At 48.1% G+C, this 17809-nt stretch overlaps 1 protein-coding gene across 1 annotated transcript; it reads left to right on the top strand.

Annotated features, from left to right (window-relative positions):
* Positions 1–1438: 1438 nt before the first annotated feature.
* On the top strand, positions 1439–11960 carry LOC109390755 (ornithine decarboxylase-like; the record flags this gene model as incomplete). Its single annotated transcript, XM_019657664.1, has 10 exons — positions 1439–1522; positions 2023–2196; positions 2676–2848; positions 3465–3599; positions 5187–5352; positions 5892–6039; positions 8994–9094; positions 9975–10192; positions 10646–10709; positions 11746–11960. Coding segments are annotated over 9 exons (1224 nt in total), but the record flags the coding sequence as incomplete, so codon positions are not given.
* Between the last annotated feature and the right edge of the window lie 5849 nt (positions 11961–17809).

The following is a 17809-nucleotide window of genomic DNA, read 5'->3' as shown; positions in this document are numbered from 1 at the left end:
TCTCTAATTGTGGGGCTGCTTGATTGATACCTGTGATTGATAATAGCTAACTGTTATGGTAAACAAAGGAAAATTTGGGCAGAGAGGGGAGGTCTTTTGGGCGGTTATTTCCCGTAGATTATGTTGGACATGCAGGAATGTTACCTGACGTATCCAGGGGTCTCAGAGACCCAATTTCTGTCTCTAACTGTCTGCCTTATGTCCCCCTTGAGAGACATGATCCCCGTAGATCTCTATCGGAAGTTGAGGGACAGGAGGTGTCTTCTGTATCTGCTTCCTGCTGAATGTGGCCGTTGTTCCTGCCTATTGGGGATTCACGGGACTCTCACCCTATCTGATCTTAGATGAGGAAAAGGGGTCTTAGGATCTGCCTGGAGGACCATGTTGACCTCTGTGGTCGGGATGTACTGGAAGTCTTGGTGGGGCATCACTTGTATCCTAATGGCCCCTAGATGAAGAGAGATGGATTTTACTTAATAGAGTTAAAAGTGTTGGCCCAAGAAGCAGGACTCAAAGCCATTGATGCAGAGTGATGGCCTGATGAGAAATTCATTCAGCTTCATGGAGCCTGGCCTTTCTTCTGGTTTAACTGGCCATTCTGTTATTGTTCACCCCAGAGCTAGGCCTGGAAAGAAAACTGTGCTACAATGACCACAGTCAACAAACATTAATCACAAACTTTTGGGTAAGTAGTTAAAGCAGGGGGTAGGAGATGTCTATGATTCAGGTTAAGAACAATCTATTGTTTATGATTAAGAAACTAATTTGAAAAATGATTACAACCAGGGACTAGGGAGCTAAGACACGAGGGAAAAGGAGTCTTAGAATTTTTATAGCGAGAAGCCCTTTCATTTGGCCTGTATCATAGGGAGCACAGGTGCCAGTCCCATCTCTGCCACTGACACAAGGGACCTCAGGCAAGTCCCTTCCTCTCTCTGGATTTCTTGCCCATGTGTACAAAGTGGGATGTTGGACTAGGTTATCTTCTAGGTCCCAGCTAGTCCTATAATCTGAAGACCTTGGACTCTGCACTTATCCTTTCTGTGACTCAGTTTTCTCACCTGTGCATGGGAATGTGTGTGAAGGAGCCTGGAAGTGGATGCCAACAGTTTATTCCATGTGCACAGCTCACACATCCTGCTTGGTCCTTCACCAGGTCTGCGAAGCAGACTGTGCTGGCCAGTGGCCTATCCTACAGAAGAGAAAATTCACGAGGTCTCCATGGAGCTCTATGTGTCTGAATAGGAGGGCCAAGGACTTACTGGCCTGGGAACCCCGGCTCTCTGGGCCAGTGAGAAACTGGGAGGAGGCTGGGTCCTTAGAGCAAACCATTTCCAGGGTGCTGGGAGTGTGCCTGGACCAGGGCTCCAGTGGAATGTCAGGGATGAACACCTCCCTTGGGGACCTGAAGGAGATTGGAGGACCCCCTGGAAGCTCATGGCCAAAGGGGATCATCACCCTGGGGCCTGGAGAATCCGCCAGGCAGGTGGTCCTGAAGAAGATCCAGGAGCTCTCTGATTTGGTATGGAGGCAGACGAAGGGGAAGACAGGGGAGGGGAGGGGAAGGGATGGCGTGAGGAGCAGAGAGGGGGAGTCCCTACTTAGCACAAATTAACAATTTCTGTTTGTGATTTTATAAGCCAGTTTACTCGGTCTTACTCCAAAGCTCCATTCCGTGGGAGTCGTGGAAAAGTTCTATCCCCTTCTAGTGCCCCCATCACCACTTGGGATTTTACCGTTCCAAGCTACCAGGTTGAGAGTTGGAGCCATCTTGTCCTCCAGTTTGGCCTACAAAGATTGTTGCCCTCTTGTGCCCTGTCGTAAGATTAGAAGATCTGGGCTCAAATCCTGTCTCTGCCATATACTTGCTGTATGACCTTGACAAAATAGTCACATTTTAAAGCCTTTGTTTCCTCATCTCTAAACTGGCAATAACAATAGTACTTACTGCATTGAGCTGCTGTGAGGAGTCAATGAGAACCCACTACCCAGCCTTCCCTCCCTCTCTCCCTGCCCCGGCAGGACCACCGAGACCCCTTCATGGTAGCTGACTTGGGCATACTGGCCAGTCGCCATCAGGTCTTCTGCCAGGCCCTGCCAAGGGTCTCGCCCTTCTATGCAGTGAAGTGTAACAACAGCCCCTGGGTGCTGCGTGTTGTGGCGGCCCTGGGTACCAGCTTCGACTGTGCCAGCCAGGTGAGCCTGCGCCCGCTGCCAGTTGCCTCATTTACAGGTCTGACACTTTCTGGGGGAAAAAAGGCCAATTGCCTAGGGTTCTGGAGTGGATACTGCAGCATCTAGAACAGTGGTGGACACATGTGCTCGATTGTGAAGGAATACATGAATGAACTGGGAGTGATCAGCCTTCCACTGGTCCACATGACAAGTGCAGACAGTCTGAGCTAGAGAGTGAAGGGAACATACGCTTTAAACCACAGACCCTGTCCCTGTCCTGGCCCAGCCATCTCACCTAAGTTTCTTTGTCTTTAAAACGGGGCCAACTATATCTTCCTTAGAGTAGCCTAGAGGCTTAAATGTCACAATGTATGCCCAGAGCAGTGTCAGGTACACAGTAGGGGTTCAGTCAAGAGCAGCCCCTTATGGTCATGGTCCTTGTCCCCAAAGATCAGGGCAACAGTGAGGCAGCCCACTACTCTGGCTGTCACCCATGCCAGGTGGAGCTGAAGCAGGTGCTGAGCCTGGGCGTGGCCCCCTCATGCATCATCTACGCCAACCCCTGCAAGCCTGTCTCCTACCTCCAGTATGCTGCCCGCCACAGGGTGCAGCTCCAGACCTTTGACAGTGAGGAGGAGCTGACCAAGGTGGCCCAGCACCACCCCAAGGCCAGGTGAGACCAGCAGGGGTGCAGGCAGGTGGGGACAGGAGGAGCAAGGGATAGCAAGCTTAGGGCTCCAGCAGGTGAAGTTGGGACTCAGCAATAAGATGAAGGCTGTTACATCCAGTGACTGGGAGAGGTCCAAGCAGCAAAGTATAAGAATTTGGGTCAGGTAGCCCAATGCCTTTCCTGATGCTCATTGGTGGTAAACAAACATTGCCTATGTTTGCACAGACATTGGGCAGAGCCTGGCATTAGGAGGTCTGGCACCAGCCAACCTCATGGAAAAAGCACTCACATTGGAGTTAGGGAGACCAGTGCTCACATTTCAGATTCATGTGTCATATATCTGTGGTCTTGGGAAAATTATTTGATATCTTTGAGCCTGTAACCGGGGGGTCTGCAGAAGGCGTATTTATAATTTTATCTTTTCCTGCTTTTCCTTGCCTGGACAGAAGCCTGTAAGTAGTGGTGTATTCCCTCCTTGGGATCTGTGGCTGGACAGTCCAGAGGAATGAGGCAGGGGTGGGTGGGAAGGGAGAGAGATTTCGGGTGGGGGGCATAAAGCATCCAGGTCTTGGGACTCGTGTGTCTAAGAACCTCTGTCACCCTCACACTCTTCTCCCAGGCTGGTCCTCCGGCTGTGGACCAATGACAGAGAGAGCACCTTCCCCCTGAGCGCCAAGTTTGGGGCCAGCCTGGAGGTACGCGAACACCTGCTCAAGTCCGCCCGAGACCTGGGGTTGGCTGTGGTCGGAACCAGGTGAGAGCACTGGCTTTCCCTGCCTGTGAGGCCAGGGTCCTGGTCTCTAGTGCCTGTTCCCAGGCTTTGACCAACTGGGTGCCCTCCAGTTGGCATGATCTGTCTTGGCCTACCGATGCTTCATTTGTCCTCTGCAAAGAATCTGGATGTTATCTGGGACTAGGGTGGGGCAAGCGAGGCACTGGACTTGGGTGCAAAAATTAAGGGGATGCCAAAAAACCTCATACTCTAGATAATAACATTTTAATAAAGTATTTTAAAAAATCAAAATTAGGGCCAGCCAAGAGGCACAGTTGGTTAGAGCGTGAGCTCTGAGCAACTGGGTCACCAGTTCAAATCCCACATGGGCCAATGAGCTGTGCCGGAGCTGAGCTGCCACTGAGCTGCCAACGGGCAGCTGCATGGCTCAGCTGGTGGGAGCACGTGTTCTTAACAAGAAGGTTGCTTGTTCGACTCCCGCGTGGGATGGTGGACTGCACCCACTGGCAACTAAGATTGACCACGGCACCTTGAGCTGAGCAGCCACGAGCTGCCGATGGGCTGCTGGATGGCTCAGTGTGCAACAAGGTTGCCGGTTCAACTCCTTCATGGGATGGTGGACTACACACACACACACACACACACACACACACACACACACCCTGCAACTAGATTGACAGCGGCAACTAGACTTAGAGCTGAGCTTGCGCCCTCCACAACTAAGATTGAAGGACAACAACTTGACTTGGAGCTGATGAGTTCTGGAAAAAAAACAATGTTCCACTTCCTCAATTCCCCAACACTGTTCCCTTCCCCAATTCCCCAATAAAAATCTTTAAAAAAAATAAAATTCATGCAAAAGTAAAATCCAGGATGAGAAAATATCAAAATTTTAAAGACAGGAATAGCATTTCTGTCTTTTCCTTTTGCCTCCGGGACCAATTACTGTTACCAAATCTTGTCTTTATTTAAAGTTATTGGGTTATCGGAAAAGTCATGATGTATTTTTTTCTATGTTTCCATTGCAAAAATGCGTCATTACTTTTCCAACAACCCAATATTTTTATATTTTATTCATTATAGACATTTTTTGCATTAAATTTTCTTGTTAAAAGTATTGCATTAAATGTTACTTATCCTGATTACTCTGTTTTGAAGGCTCCTTAAATTTTACACCTGAGGAGAGTGCCTCACTTGCCATACCCTACCTGCCCCTGATCTGTTCCTCAGCCCACCCTGCTTGAGGGCTCTGAGATTCGAGGTTCTGATCACATGCTTTCCAAAGAGGAGAAGGGGAACCCTTGTCATGAGGCTTTGGGAGGAGACAGCTAAGAGAGGTGACTACCACACCACCACAAGAGCCTCAACTCTCGTGGATTGTCATGTAGATGTGTGTATGTCTGTGGATATACACGTGTATGCATATAACCAAGGTTGCATGTTTCTGTGGGTGCCCATGTGCTCCCATGTAGTCAACTGTGTCTCAGTGTCTGTATCTGAGCTGGTTCCACATTTTAGCTATGTCAGTGTTTCTGAATGTGTCTCTCTTCCTCCTGACTCTTGTGTTTCCACATGTGTTTCTCCATCTGTCACTCAACATGTGTTCAGCTTCCATGTGGGCTCGAGCTGCCAGAATCCCCAAAAGTTCACACAGGCCATTGCCAACTGCCGGCGCGTGTTCGAGATGGGCCGTGGGGTTGGGCATGACATGAGCCTCCTGGATATCGGAGGGGGCTTCCCTGGAGAGGAGGGCTCCAAACCTGAGTTTGAGAAGGTAAGAGGGGAGAAGGTGAGGGAGCCTGGGTGTCCCAGCCTGGGTTATGGGACAGCGCATGTAAGTGTGTGTGTCCAAGGAGCTTTTGTAACTGAGTCATGTGCCTGCGTGTAACTGGAGTTTGTCTTTGTTGAGAAATCTCTGAGTCTACTTACATAGCCTGTGTGCATATACAAGCACGTGTGTGTATCTGGCTCTGTGACTTTCTTTGGATGTGTTAGTTACTATCCCTGGTTAAGCTACAGTCAGACAGAAGCTTGGTTACTATCCCCCACTCGGGGGGAACAGCCCATCTTTGCTGTTTATGTATTGACTGAAATGGTTGCAAGTTCAGACTGTCAAGGTGCCACAGCCAAACACTTGCTGTGTGCTCTTCGACAACTTCCTTTTTCTGGGCCACAGTCTCAACCTGTTTTCTCCCCCAATAAAATGGGGGTGATGACACCTTTCACAGTGTTGCCACAGAAATGAAGAAAGACAACGAAGGTAAAGGCCCTGCATAGGGACTGGCCTTAGAGTGGTTGGGTCTGTCTCCGCAGATGGCCAGAGTGATCAATGCTGCCCTGGCCCAGCACTTCCCCGAGGAGACTGGTGTTGAGGTCATCGCAGAGCCTGGTCGCTTCTACGTGGCATCTGTCTGCACAGCTGCTGTCAACATCATTGCCAAGAAGGCTGTGCTGGAGCCTGGTAGGTGTGCCAGGACTGGGCAGGGTGGGTGCTGTCCAGGTGTGTCCCCAAGCCCTAGGTGCCTCAGCGGGCAACAAGCTTCGAATTGGCAATAGGAATGAACCTGTTAGTATCACTATTTTATCGTTCTTAAATAGACTGAGGGGTAGAGAACGAGGGCCTTCATTCTTCCTGAGTAGACAATGAGTTTGTATTGCGTTTATAGAGGCAAAGTCACAGAAGACACAGACACCACTGTGCTGCTGTGTTCTCTAACAGGTGCAAATTCTTATAACCAAAAATATAGCGAGTAAATACAAATTCTTACAACAAATATATGAAGGCAGTATTGTCATTATCATGGCCTGATGGTTAAGGGTGACATCTGTAGGGTAACAGTAAACCTTCAAGGTCAACCAACCCAGGAGACTTTTTCAATTATTTGTGTGTTATTTTCGGGGCAGGAGTAGGGTGGGGTTGCTGTTCTCACAAAGGGAGCTAAGCAGAAACTCAAGTTCATGATGAGATAGAGATGGATTAGTGCATTTTACTCTGGGGCTTTATGATAACTGACAAATATTTCTAAATCATTAATCTCCATCCCTCTTTTGACCCACAGCTTTGCAAGCCCAAAGGCACCTATGTCCACTGATTTCATTTGCTCACCAAGCGTCTCGTTAGAGAATATTGTGATATGGGACATATGATTTAAGCCATTATTTAGCGAAAGTCTAAGTTATAAGTGTTTGGATATTCATTTATTTATTTGGGAACAATGTCTTTCTCCAGGACCCATCAGCTCCAAGTCACGTAGTTGTTTTCCATCTAGTTGTGGAGGGCGCACCTCAGTGGCCCATGTGAGTATCGAACCAGCAACCTTGGTGTTATGAGCACTGTGCCCTGCGCTCTAACCACCTGAGCTAACCGGCTGCCCCTGGCTTATTATTTTTATTTCAATAGCAATGCTGCCGATTATTAAGCACCTATTATGTGTGAAATACGTATATTATTTCATTTTTGCTCAAAGATTCTGTGAGGTAGTTTGGGATCACTTCCATTTTATAGGTAGAGATTTTGAGGCTCAGAGAGAATAAATGACTTGTCCAAGGCAGCAAAGCTAGTTCATGACACAGCTGGACCCAGACCTGTCTGACTCAGGTAGTGGTACACTTGTACTTACAGCCATGCCAAACAGAGCTAAGCTCTAAGCCTATGGGCTGTCATGACCAACTCTCATGACTAACAGGCTTAGCCACAACTGGGGCTGTGGCCACAGGAGGCAGGATCGGTGATGACAGCTGGGAGAAAGTGGAGGATGGAGGTGACTGACGCCTGGGAAAAGACCCAGGCAGAGAAAAATCAATATTCAGAAAGATAAAATGCCCACATGTTATAATGCCCCAAATGTTCACAGAAATTAGTTTAAAATATTCAAGAGAGCTATATTCTAAGGACAGACTAAGAATGATTGTGAAGAAACTGGCTTGGTAGTAGGTGATGTCCAAAATATCTGGGGGTTGTAAGTGACCACCAGCTCAATATGCATTGGGAGTATGATGGAACTCAGGCGAAGCCACCACATGCTTACTTCAGCAACATTACTAGAGGCAGAGTATTTGATGGAGGGACGTGAGAATCGCGCTGTCCTCTGTGCTTGTCAGAGTTGGACACTGGTTTTCAATGTAACTGGAATTTGTTTTAATCAGGTAACGTAAGACATGCAGACACGGAAATCACTGTCTTAAAGGGAGACGTTTTCACTCGTAGTTCTCTAGAAACCAGAGTATAGCATTCCATGCAGGCCATGTGGAGAAGCACCAGGGTGGGTTAGGAGGCAGGAGAAGAGGGAAGGCATGGCTGAGAGCCTTTTTGTGGTTTTTGAGGGAGGGAATGGGAGAGGCAGCTAGGCAGGCTTGGGATTGGCTAGTTTGAATAATTTCAGTGGGTTCTGGGAGGTAAGGACTTCCCCTAGTTTCCTGGTCCCTGGCCTTGGGGTGGTTAGAGCTGGAGGATAGTGGTTCAGCCTATGAGAGCTTAATAAGGGAAGTAGTTGGCAGGTATAGACCCTGGACTGGCTGCTTTGCATGTAAAGGCACACTGGCAGGGCTGTATTTTTCTGTCTGTAGGAATTAGTCAGCCCATGGAGGAGCAGTTGCTCCAGGGTTAGCACAGCCCCAGACACCAGAACATCAAGAATAAAGAAAATAGGGGTGACCCGTTAGCTCAGTTGGTTAGAGCGTGGTGCAGATAACACCAAGGTTGTCAGTTTGATTCCCCTCATGGGCCACTGTGAGCTGCGCCCTCCTTAAAAGAATCAACTATGCCATTGTAGCATGAAAGCAATGTATAACCAATGACCATGGCTGTTCCCCAATAATATTCAGAAGAAAAAAAAAGAGTCAAGAAAAAAAAAATATCGTTAAGACAAGCACCCTTTTGAGGAAGGAAATGAACATTAGCATATCCCTAAGGAGCACCCATAAATGAATCATGTTGTAAAAATGCTGTTTTCTCCTGGTTTTGCATCACACAGAAGTTGCTCAGGGAACCTGGTCTAAGGTGAGGGCAGAGGACCTGGGACCTGACCTGGGGACAAATCCCAGCCCTGCACATTCTCCTGTGTGACTTCTAGCAAGACTCAGCTGTACAGTAGGGCTCCTTGTGTTCAGAGTATAGTTAGGAGGATTAAACAATTTAATACATGTAGAGAGCTTAGAACAATGCCTGGGCCATAGCTCTTCATATGTTAGTTATATTATTATTAGTAGCAGCAGCATTCTGATGGGGAGACAGTGGGAGCCCAAAAAACGGGCCATAACCACACATTAGATCAGGGAAAACCCCTAGCGCAGGAAACAGGGATTATCTAGTGGCAGAGGATCTGGGCCACACCCAAGGGTGCTGGGCTCAGTGTTGAGGGTCAGTGGTGAGGCCTGGCTGAGCACACCTCAGTCCTGCCCTCTCCCCACTCCCAGGAGGCTACCGGAAACTGTTGTACTATATCAACGAGGGACATTACGGCACCTTCCGTGTCTTCCTCAGGGAGCCAGTGCCCAGGACGCCCATTGTGGTGAAGGTAAGGGGGCCCTTGTGTGGCTCTGGCACCTCCCTGGCCCCCACAGCACCGAATTCAGCCCTTTGCCCTGAGAGGCAAGGGTGCCACGTGGAGAGGGGAAGGGTCTCAGATTGTCGATGGCTGTGCAGATTGTCATACCACGTGCATGTACAAGGATGTGCAAACATGTGTAGCTGCATATGCACATCTGTGTGCGTGCGTTTCTTTGGGTGAGCCTGTCAATTTACACCTGTGCAGGTAGGTGGATGGACAGGTACACAGGTCTGTGTGGGTGTGCGTGCACATCTATTTGGCTCTGTGTGTTTCCATATGCTCTCTCTGTATGCACTGTGTGTTTGTGTTTCCAGAATCTTTGAATATTGGAGATGCAGGAGACCTAGGAAGCAGGGACCCTCAAACATTGCTTCACATTAGAACCATCTGGGCGTCTTTGAAAGACCCCGATGCCTAGGCCGTGGTCCAGACTATTTATTAAAAACAGAATTTCTCATGGTGGGGACCCTGGCATCAGCCCTTTGTTAAAACTCTTCAGGCAATTCCAATGTGCAGCCCAGTTTGAAGCCCAATATTTTGAGTGATATTCAAATAAAATCTTCCCATTTTATACATGGGAAACTGAGGTCCCATTTGTTTCTGCCCTTGTGAATTGGTACGACTGGAAGATGTCACTCCAATATCAGCTCTGTGGGGGCAAGGTCAAGAACAGTGCCTGGCAGTTAGGGACTGCTCAATAATTGGTCAGTATGGGTGACTGACAGTGTCCTTGCTGGTACCTTTTCACCCATGTCTGGGGGCACACCCTGCTGGGTATAGGATGGGGGGGACCGTGTGGAGGGGATGGCTCCTCCTTCTCTGATACCTGACCCCCGTGTCCCTGCAGGAATTCTGCTCAGAGCAGCCCACCTTCCCCTGCATCCTCTATGGTCCCACATGTGATGCCGGTGACAAGCTGTTCATGGACGAAGTGCAGTTGCCTGAACTGGATGTGGGCGACTGGCTTATTTTTCCCTCCATGGGCGCCTACACGTCCGTCATGAGCTCCACTTTCAATGGCTTTCTGCCTGCCTCCATCCACTATACCATGGAACCTGCACTCAGGTGTCTGGGGGGAGGGCTTTCACCAGGATCTGAGCTTGGCACAAGGGCTGGTGGCTGAGCTCTGGGGTCCCAGGCCGAGGAAATACCCTACTCCCCGCACTGGCCCCAGCAAAGGTCTGACTCACCTTTGACACTGTCAATGAGATTGACCCTGTTACTGCCCCTCCCCAGGTAGGTCCGAGGGAGCCCACCTGGGCGGCTCTGACAGCTCTGAAGTGTAGATGCTTATGTGGGCAGAAGCAGGCAGCCCTATGGCCCCAGCTGACCCTAGTCCCATGGCCAAGCCCCCACTCTGCTCTGACCATGTGGAGCTGCTCCCCAGTTTCCTCATCAGATGTCCCTTCCCTACCAGCCTCAGGCTCCCTCACGGCCTCTGCCCCAACCTAGGTTTCCTTCCCTGAGATGGTGGAGGCGGCTCTAGAATACTCCTTCACTGGCACAATTTTTCCACAGGAGCCTGCTGGAGACAGCGCCTTAGTCTGGGACATGGCAGAATTAAAGGGCTCCAGACACCTGGGTGCGTCCACACGGGGAAGGTTGAGGGCGGAGGTTGGGGTGGGGGTGGGGAAGAGTAACATGGGACCAGCAGGGGTTTGGGTGCTTCTGAAAGGATGAGGCAAGTTTTAAGGTTCACAACTGTTTTTTCTCCCAAAGTCAGCCTGAAGCCTAGGCTAGCAACCTCTGGGCAGCCGACCCCACCCTCCCTGCTCCTTACCCCTGGGCTCTGGGGTGGGGTAGGGCTGAGAAACTTGCGCTATTGCAACGAGTGCCCCCTGGGGCACGTCCCGGAATGTGAGGCAATCTGCATTGGCCAGGACCTTGAGATTCTTTTGTCTTTCCTTTCATTCAGTTAGTGACCCCTGCATTGCTCCAGAAAGGTTTACAGGGAACTATAGGCACCCACTCAAGTGGTGAGAGCACTGGCTTTGGAGTCACACAAGCCTAGAGTGAATCCAGGCTCCACCACAAACTGGCAGTGTGGTCAGAGCCTCAATTTCCCCATCTGTGGAGTGAGGATGATATTAGTATTCTCCCCGCAAGGTTGTTGACAGGATTAAGTCAGATAATGGGAATCCTCATTCGAGGTCAGTTCACGTCCAGGGCCCTGCCTCTGACTGGCCCCGATCCGGGGCCCCTCCTGCTCAGCGACTGCTCCCCACCTCATGACCTGGGTGTCCTCATGGAGCATGCACAGCATCTGCCACACAGCTAATGGGCCAGGCATGTGGGTGCCTCAGATCTGGTCCTGACCTTACGAAACCCCCAGGTTAGGAAGTGTGGATATAGCCGACTCCAAAATAAGGCAGATGCTATTGTGTGTTCCCAGGCACACTAAAACTTTAAAAACAATATTTGGTAAGTTCTGAGATCAAAAAAGAATATGTCTTACAAGAAAGGATGTTGGCAGATGTGGGGATAGAGAAACATTAGGATGACCAGTCAAGTTTTCATAGGGAGTGAAGGGAGAGTGGACCCCAGCAGTCAAAGCCACTTACCTCCTGTGTCCTGTGTCCTTTTTAAACTTCACCTAATGAGACATCTCTGATCCCCAGCTTCTGCAAATGGTCCTTCCTATCTATCAGAGTCAGCCCCACCAATCTTGCTGCTGCCTCTACCACTCAGCCAAGACCAGAGGAATCTTCCATCATCCTTGGGATAAAGAGATTTCTTCCTCGGAAATCTGAGAAGGGAAGGGCTGCAGGTGCCATCCGAGGAAGCCAGGAGGGTCAGGCAGCGTTCAGATTGTGTGTGTTAGTAATTCGTCTTCTCCCAGAGCCAGAAATTGGGGGTGGAAATGTCCACCCTTACCCCCTCAGAGGTGTCTGAAAGTACAAATATGAGTGGACTTTAGGGAAACATAAAGATTTATTCATATGCAAGAGCTGTTAGTGTGTTTTGTGTTGTCCTATGGGTGCTGTCCTGAGGGATCATGAATACCTATCCATCTGTCTGTCCATCCATCCATCCATCCATAAAATAAAATGTGAAGGCCACGTCTGTGCCCAACACTGTTCTAGGTATGGGTGACACGTGATGAACACGATGGGCAACAACCCATGCTCATGGAACTTACCTTCCAGTTGGGAAAAGACAGAGCAGAAACAAACCCATAAAATAAGTGATAAAAGGGAGTGGAAGCAATAAGTGTTGTGAAGAAAAATAAAAGTGGGCAAGGGGATAGTGAAGAATAGAGGACAGTGCTATTTTAGGTAGAGGAGGCTGAGGAGGCCTCTCTGAGAGCTTGGCATGTGAGCAGAGACCTGAAGGGAGCCAAGTGTTTAGCTGGGTCAGCGTTCCAGTATTAGAACAGCAAGCCCAAAGGCTGTCTCCTTCCAAAAAAGGCAAGGAGACCCATGTGTGTGAGCAGAGTTGAGTGAAGGGAGCTTTGGGGAGATGAGGCAGGAGGAGGGTCCAGGGTGTAATCTTGCCAAGTCTGTTGTGAGTCAGGGCTTTGGCTTTGTTCTGAGGGGGAGGGTAGGCCCTGGTGGTTTGAGCAGGTGAGCGCAGTGAGAGGATGCAGAGAGCTGGAGGGGACTCCTGCCAATCCCCGCAAATGCTGAGTGGTCATGGTGCAGGTGGTGAGCAGGAACAGGCTGTAACAGTTGAGTCAAGAGAATTTGCTGGGGTGACCGGTTAGCTCAGTTGGTTAGAGTGTGGTGCTGATAACACCAAGGTTGCTGGTTCAATCCCCACATGGGCCACTGTGAGCAGCGCCCTCCTTAAAAGAGTCAACTATGCCATTGTAGCATGAAAGCAATGTGTAACTAATGGCCATGGCTGTTCCCCAATAAAATTTTTTTAAGAAAGAGAGAATTTGCTGAGGGGTTAGATGTGGGGTGTGGGCAGAGAAGATTCAGGAACAACTCCAGGGCTTTTGGTCAGAGCAGTATACAAATGGGGACGCTGGGGAGGAGAAACAAGTTAGGCGGGGTTCAAATTGAGATTTCAGTTTTGGACAAGTGAGGTTTGAGAAGACTATTCAACTGCCAAATGGAGTCAGAGGCGAGCATCCAGTTTCAGGGCAGAGGTCAGATATGAACATGGGAGAGAGAGATGAACATGAGCACCATCCACCCTGGATGGACTTGACGTCTCTGGGGCGGGCAGCCCAGCCCAAGCAGGAAGTGTGAGTCGGTAGAGAAGACGCAAGTCATGGAAACTAAGAGAAGAAACACATTTCAACAAGGAGGGAACCCTCCACTGTGGGTGGAAGAAGTGAGGGCTGAAAATGGAATTGGGAAACTGGAGGTCATTCGTGATCTTTACCATGGGGTTTCAATGCCAAGGAAGGTTGTGGAAGTGGGGTCCAGAGGGGATGGTGGGGGAGGGGTGGGAATAGATGAGTGCGGACACCTCTTCCAGGGAGCAAGAAATAGGAGGGTGGCTGGAAGAAGGGCAGGTAGGGTTATGGAGGGTTTAAGATGAGAGGTATTATTGCTTGTTCGTTGGCTCATGGGAGGATTGATAGAGGAGAAGATGATGAAGATGCAGAAAAGAGGAGAGAATTCCAAGAGCAAAATCCTTAGGTGGTGGTGGTGGGGGCGGTTAGCATCCTGTGTGCAAGGGGAGGGTGTGTCCCAGATGGGAGCTGGGACAGTGCCTCCCAGTATAGGAGAGAATGTGGAGTCAGTGAGACAATGTGGAGTCCTCTTCTGATTGTTTCTCTTTTCTCAGTGAAAAAAGAACCAAGGTCATGGCCCGAGAGAGAAGAGGCAGGAAGGGGACTTGGTGTTTTAAAGAGGGGGCAGGGATGGAAAAGTCACAAGAGTGGGAGAGTGAATGAACCAGTGAAATGGGGTTGCACTGCTCGCCCAGGTGCCCATGTTCAATTAGACGGGGGCAGGTGCAGAATTGGTGTGGGTGAGTGGGGTGGGGGAGAGCCATGGGAGGTGGAGACTGCTTGGAGTATGAGGTCTTCATGGGGGTCTCCACAAGTGCAGGGTCCACCTACAGCTGGCCACCCCAAGGCTTTGAGGCCCCTGCAGTACACAAAGCCTTTTCCTGACCCTGTATGCTGTCCATTCTTTATCTGCTGGAGACACATAGGACCTATGAGCGCATAATGACACACCACTTCAAAGAAGGAAATTCCTCTGGACCACCTACCTAGTAAGTGGCAGAGCTGGGATTTGAATTTAAGTGTCAGTTCAGTGTTCCCCCTTCTGGGCAGCAGGGGCATGCGCACTATGTTTAAGAAAGTCTTGCATCCCAGGTGGTGAAAATAAACAAGCTTGGCTGTTGGGGCATTACACTTCAGGTGTTTTGTGCCCTGGGTGGCCCAAGCTTTGTCACGGTTCAACCATAGTGACTTGCTGCCCCTCACTGGTCATTATCAGGGTTGCATCCAAAGAAAAGTTGGATTTGCTTAGCTAACTAAGGAGCCTGCCTGGCTGAGTCCAGCCATGCATTATGGAAACGGGCTAAGAGGCGTTCTCACTCCCCTTGGACAAACGAGAAGATGGAGATCCAGAGAGGCAACTTCAAAAAGCCATCTGCACTTGCCTGCTCTATACATTCAGTTGTTCATCCATCCAATAGATATTCATGAAACACATCCTCTGTGCCAGGTACTGTTGTAGGCACTGGGATTTAGCAGGAAATAAGACAGGAGAGACCACTGCATTTCTAGAGCTGCCATTCCTTGTGGGGGAGAAGGAGGAAAGGACAGATACTAAACTAGTCAATAAACCAGAGGATAGATTGTGATGAATGCTGTGAAGGAATTAAAAGAGAAAGTGGCTGGGGCCGGCTGAGTGGCTCAGTGGGTTAAGAGCGCAAGCTCTAAGCAACAGGGTCGCCGGTTCGATTCCCACATGGGCCAGTGAGCTCTCCTGAGCTGAGCTGCCGCTGAGCTGGCAACAGGTGGCAAGATGGATCAGCTGGTGATAGCATGTGCTCCTAACAAGGTTGCCAGTTCGACTTCTGCATGGGATGGGGGCTGCACTCCCCCGCAACTAAGATTGAACACCACACCTTGAGCTGAGCGGCCTCGAGAGGCCAGATGGCGACTGGACTTAGAGCTGAGCTAGCTGCACCCTCCACAACTAAGATTGAAGGACAACAACTTGGCTGTTCCCCTTCCCCAATTCCCCAATAAAATCTTTAAAAATAAAAGTGAGAGAGACAGAGTGATGGGCGAGAGTGGTTGGGAGAGAACATTTGAGGAGATATCTAATGGCTGGGAGGCTTAGGGAAAGACCCCCCAGGAAGAGGGATCAGTACTGCAAAGGCCTTGAGGCTCTGGAAGGTATGGGCAGGTTCCAGAACAGATGAAACCCATTGACGTCTCAGCCCATGGCTATCCATGTAGAACATGTAGAGATCAGAGTGGAATGTTCTCTTAGGAAAGTTATGCCATTGACCTTCTCTCAATCAGTCCACAGCCTCTCTCAGCCCACTCTGTCCTTGAAGCTCTCTCCTCTCTTGGCTTGTGTGACACCAACTTCTGGAGGTAGGAAAAAGTATTCTCCTGTGAAAATTAAAGCTTAACAATCAACATAGAGATGCTACTGGTTTGAAGGAACCCACTGACATATTGAAAGCTAGAGCAGGAAACACTGGCATGTGGCGTCAAAAGTCAAGGTCGACATTTCCAGGACCTGGGACAGGAGCATGTAGGGGAGGATTAGTTGACTGAGGTGTAATCAGTCTTGGTTGTAGTTGTTGCCATGTTATAAGTGTGTATTTGTGACTCTGTCCACTGCTAATGGTGAGCCTTCTTACAAGTAAAATGAATATTTATGTTTGCTTACATAGTATGAATATGCCTTATTCAAATCCTATGAGTAGTGTTCTAAGAAATAATACATTTTGGGAGCAAAATAATTCCCTAATTTAGCAATTTCGACATGTTACTCCAACACTACCCAACTAATGTTAGCTGGTGAGGAATGAGTGAAGAAAACAAGATGAAGTCATTTATAGCTGAGCTGACTTAAAATGGCGTCTGTATAGTGAAGCTGACAAAACTGGTTTTGACGGAAGGGGCTAAAGCATAAGCAATAGATTTTATTTTACTTTAACTAGCTTGAGGACTTACACTTTGGAATTTTTCAGTTGTGCGTCAATGCCTGGAGATATATAAATTCCTCTAGATAACCCTCTGAAGGACTTCGGAAAGAATGAGGAACTAAGGGAGGAATGTTCACATGTCCAGACAGTCTGACATCCATTATTCAGATCATCGGGTCATCTGGAAGATTATCATCTCTGACCAATGCAGAGGCTAAGAATGCAGGACTGATTCTCAAAAATTTGCTTTTTGCTCTCAACTTTTCTCTTTTCTTCAGAACATCCTGAGTCTTACCTGGTAGTGTTTCTAATTCTCAAATCCTAAGACCCTTGAATAAAACTTTGCCATTTTAAATCTCAGCAAAGACTCCTGATTCATTTACGCTAGGTCACCACTGGCATTTTCCAGTGTTTGGATATTTTCTATAGGCTACAGTTCTTTGTAAGGCAAAATATTTCATCTGAAAAAAAGAAAATTCTGTGAAGTGATGTATATACTAATACACAGCTTGAAGATGTGTTTGGACATACTCTGAATTCAACCAGCATCAGTGCAAAATGAAAGAAGTTTTTCTACATCTGAAACATTTATCATTAAAACAAAAACCAGGGTAATTAATACCTTGTGTTTTAAATTTTCATTTTGAGACTAACTTTTAAATAATAAATGTTTGTGATATTTCATTTTAAAAATAATTTTCATTTGGCATTTACTTTGAGTTAATGTTCTCCCTTTTTAATGATTTTTATTATCAAATGTCTATATAAGGTAGAGGTCATTTTTACATGTTATTGAGAGATATCATCTTATATATTGACTTTGTAATAATAATAAGCCATGCATTTATTTATATGTTGTTTTTAAAACAGGAAACCTCTGACTGTTTCGTGTAGCCCAATTACAGAAAAGTGTTCACTGTTTACGAATATTATTATGGTCAATCATTAGTTTTTCAAAATGCATCACAGTGTTAGGAAAAATATAGAATAAGGGATTCCTGAGAATTTCCCAAATTCCTGATATCTCATACCCAGCTTCCAAAGATGAATATCAATTGGGCATGTGGAAACGCTTTTTGAAGTTTTAACATCTCTCAGCTATGCATCCCATCCCATCCCCAAGGCCACTGCTCTAATTGCCAGACCTTTGTCATTCCTGTTGACCGTATGAGTCAGCCTCCAGCCTCCTCTAAACTCAGCCTCCACACTGCCAGAGGGGTCTCTCTAAAGTAAACATTCTGCTAGTCGTTCCTCTGAGCACTCCTTCCCTGGCGCCCCGTACCAATGTTTTTCAAAATGCATACTCAGCTGACTACATAAAAACAGCTAAGGGTTTCTTAAATGGGCCAGTTTGGGGAGTCTCATTCAAGTACATACGAATCAGAATCTCTGGGATTGTTAAAGCCTAGGAATATACATATTTAGCACAACTTCTGGATGATTTTTTTATTTTTATTTTTTATTTTTTATTTTTTTTCAAGATTTTTATTGGGGAATTGGGGGATGGGAACAGTGCTGGGGAATCGGGGGAAGGGGAACAGACAAGTTGCTGTCGTTTTGTTCTTCAGTCTAGTTGTGGAGGATGTTTCACTGGCCCAAGTCGGC

This window comes from Hipposideros armiger, unplaced genomic scaffold, assembly GCF_001890085.2.
Source record: "Hipposideros armiger isolate ML-2016 unplaced genomic scaffold, ASM189008v1 scaffold_10, whole genome shotgun sequence".
Classification (NCBI taxonomy): domain Eukaryota; kingdom Metazoa; phylum Chordata; class Mammalia; order Chiroptera; family Hipposideridae; genus Hipposideros; species Hipposideros armiger.
This window is presented reverse-complemented; position numbering and strand designations above follow the sequence as displayed.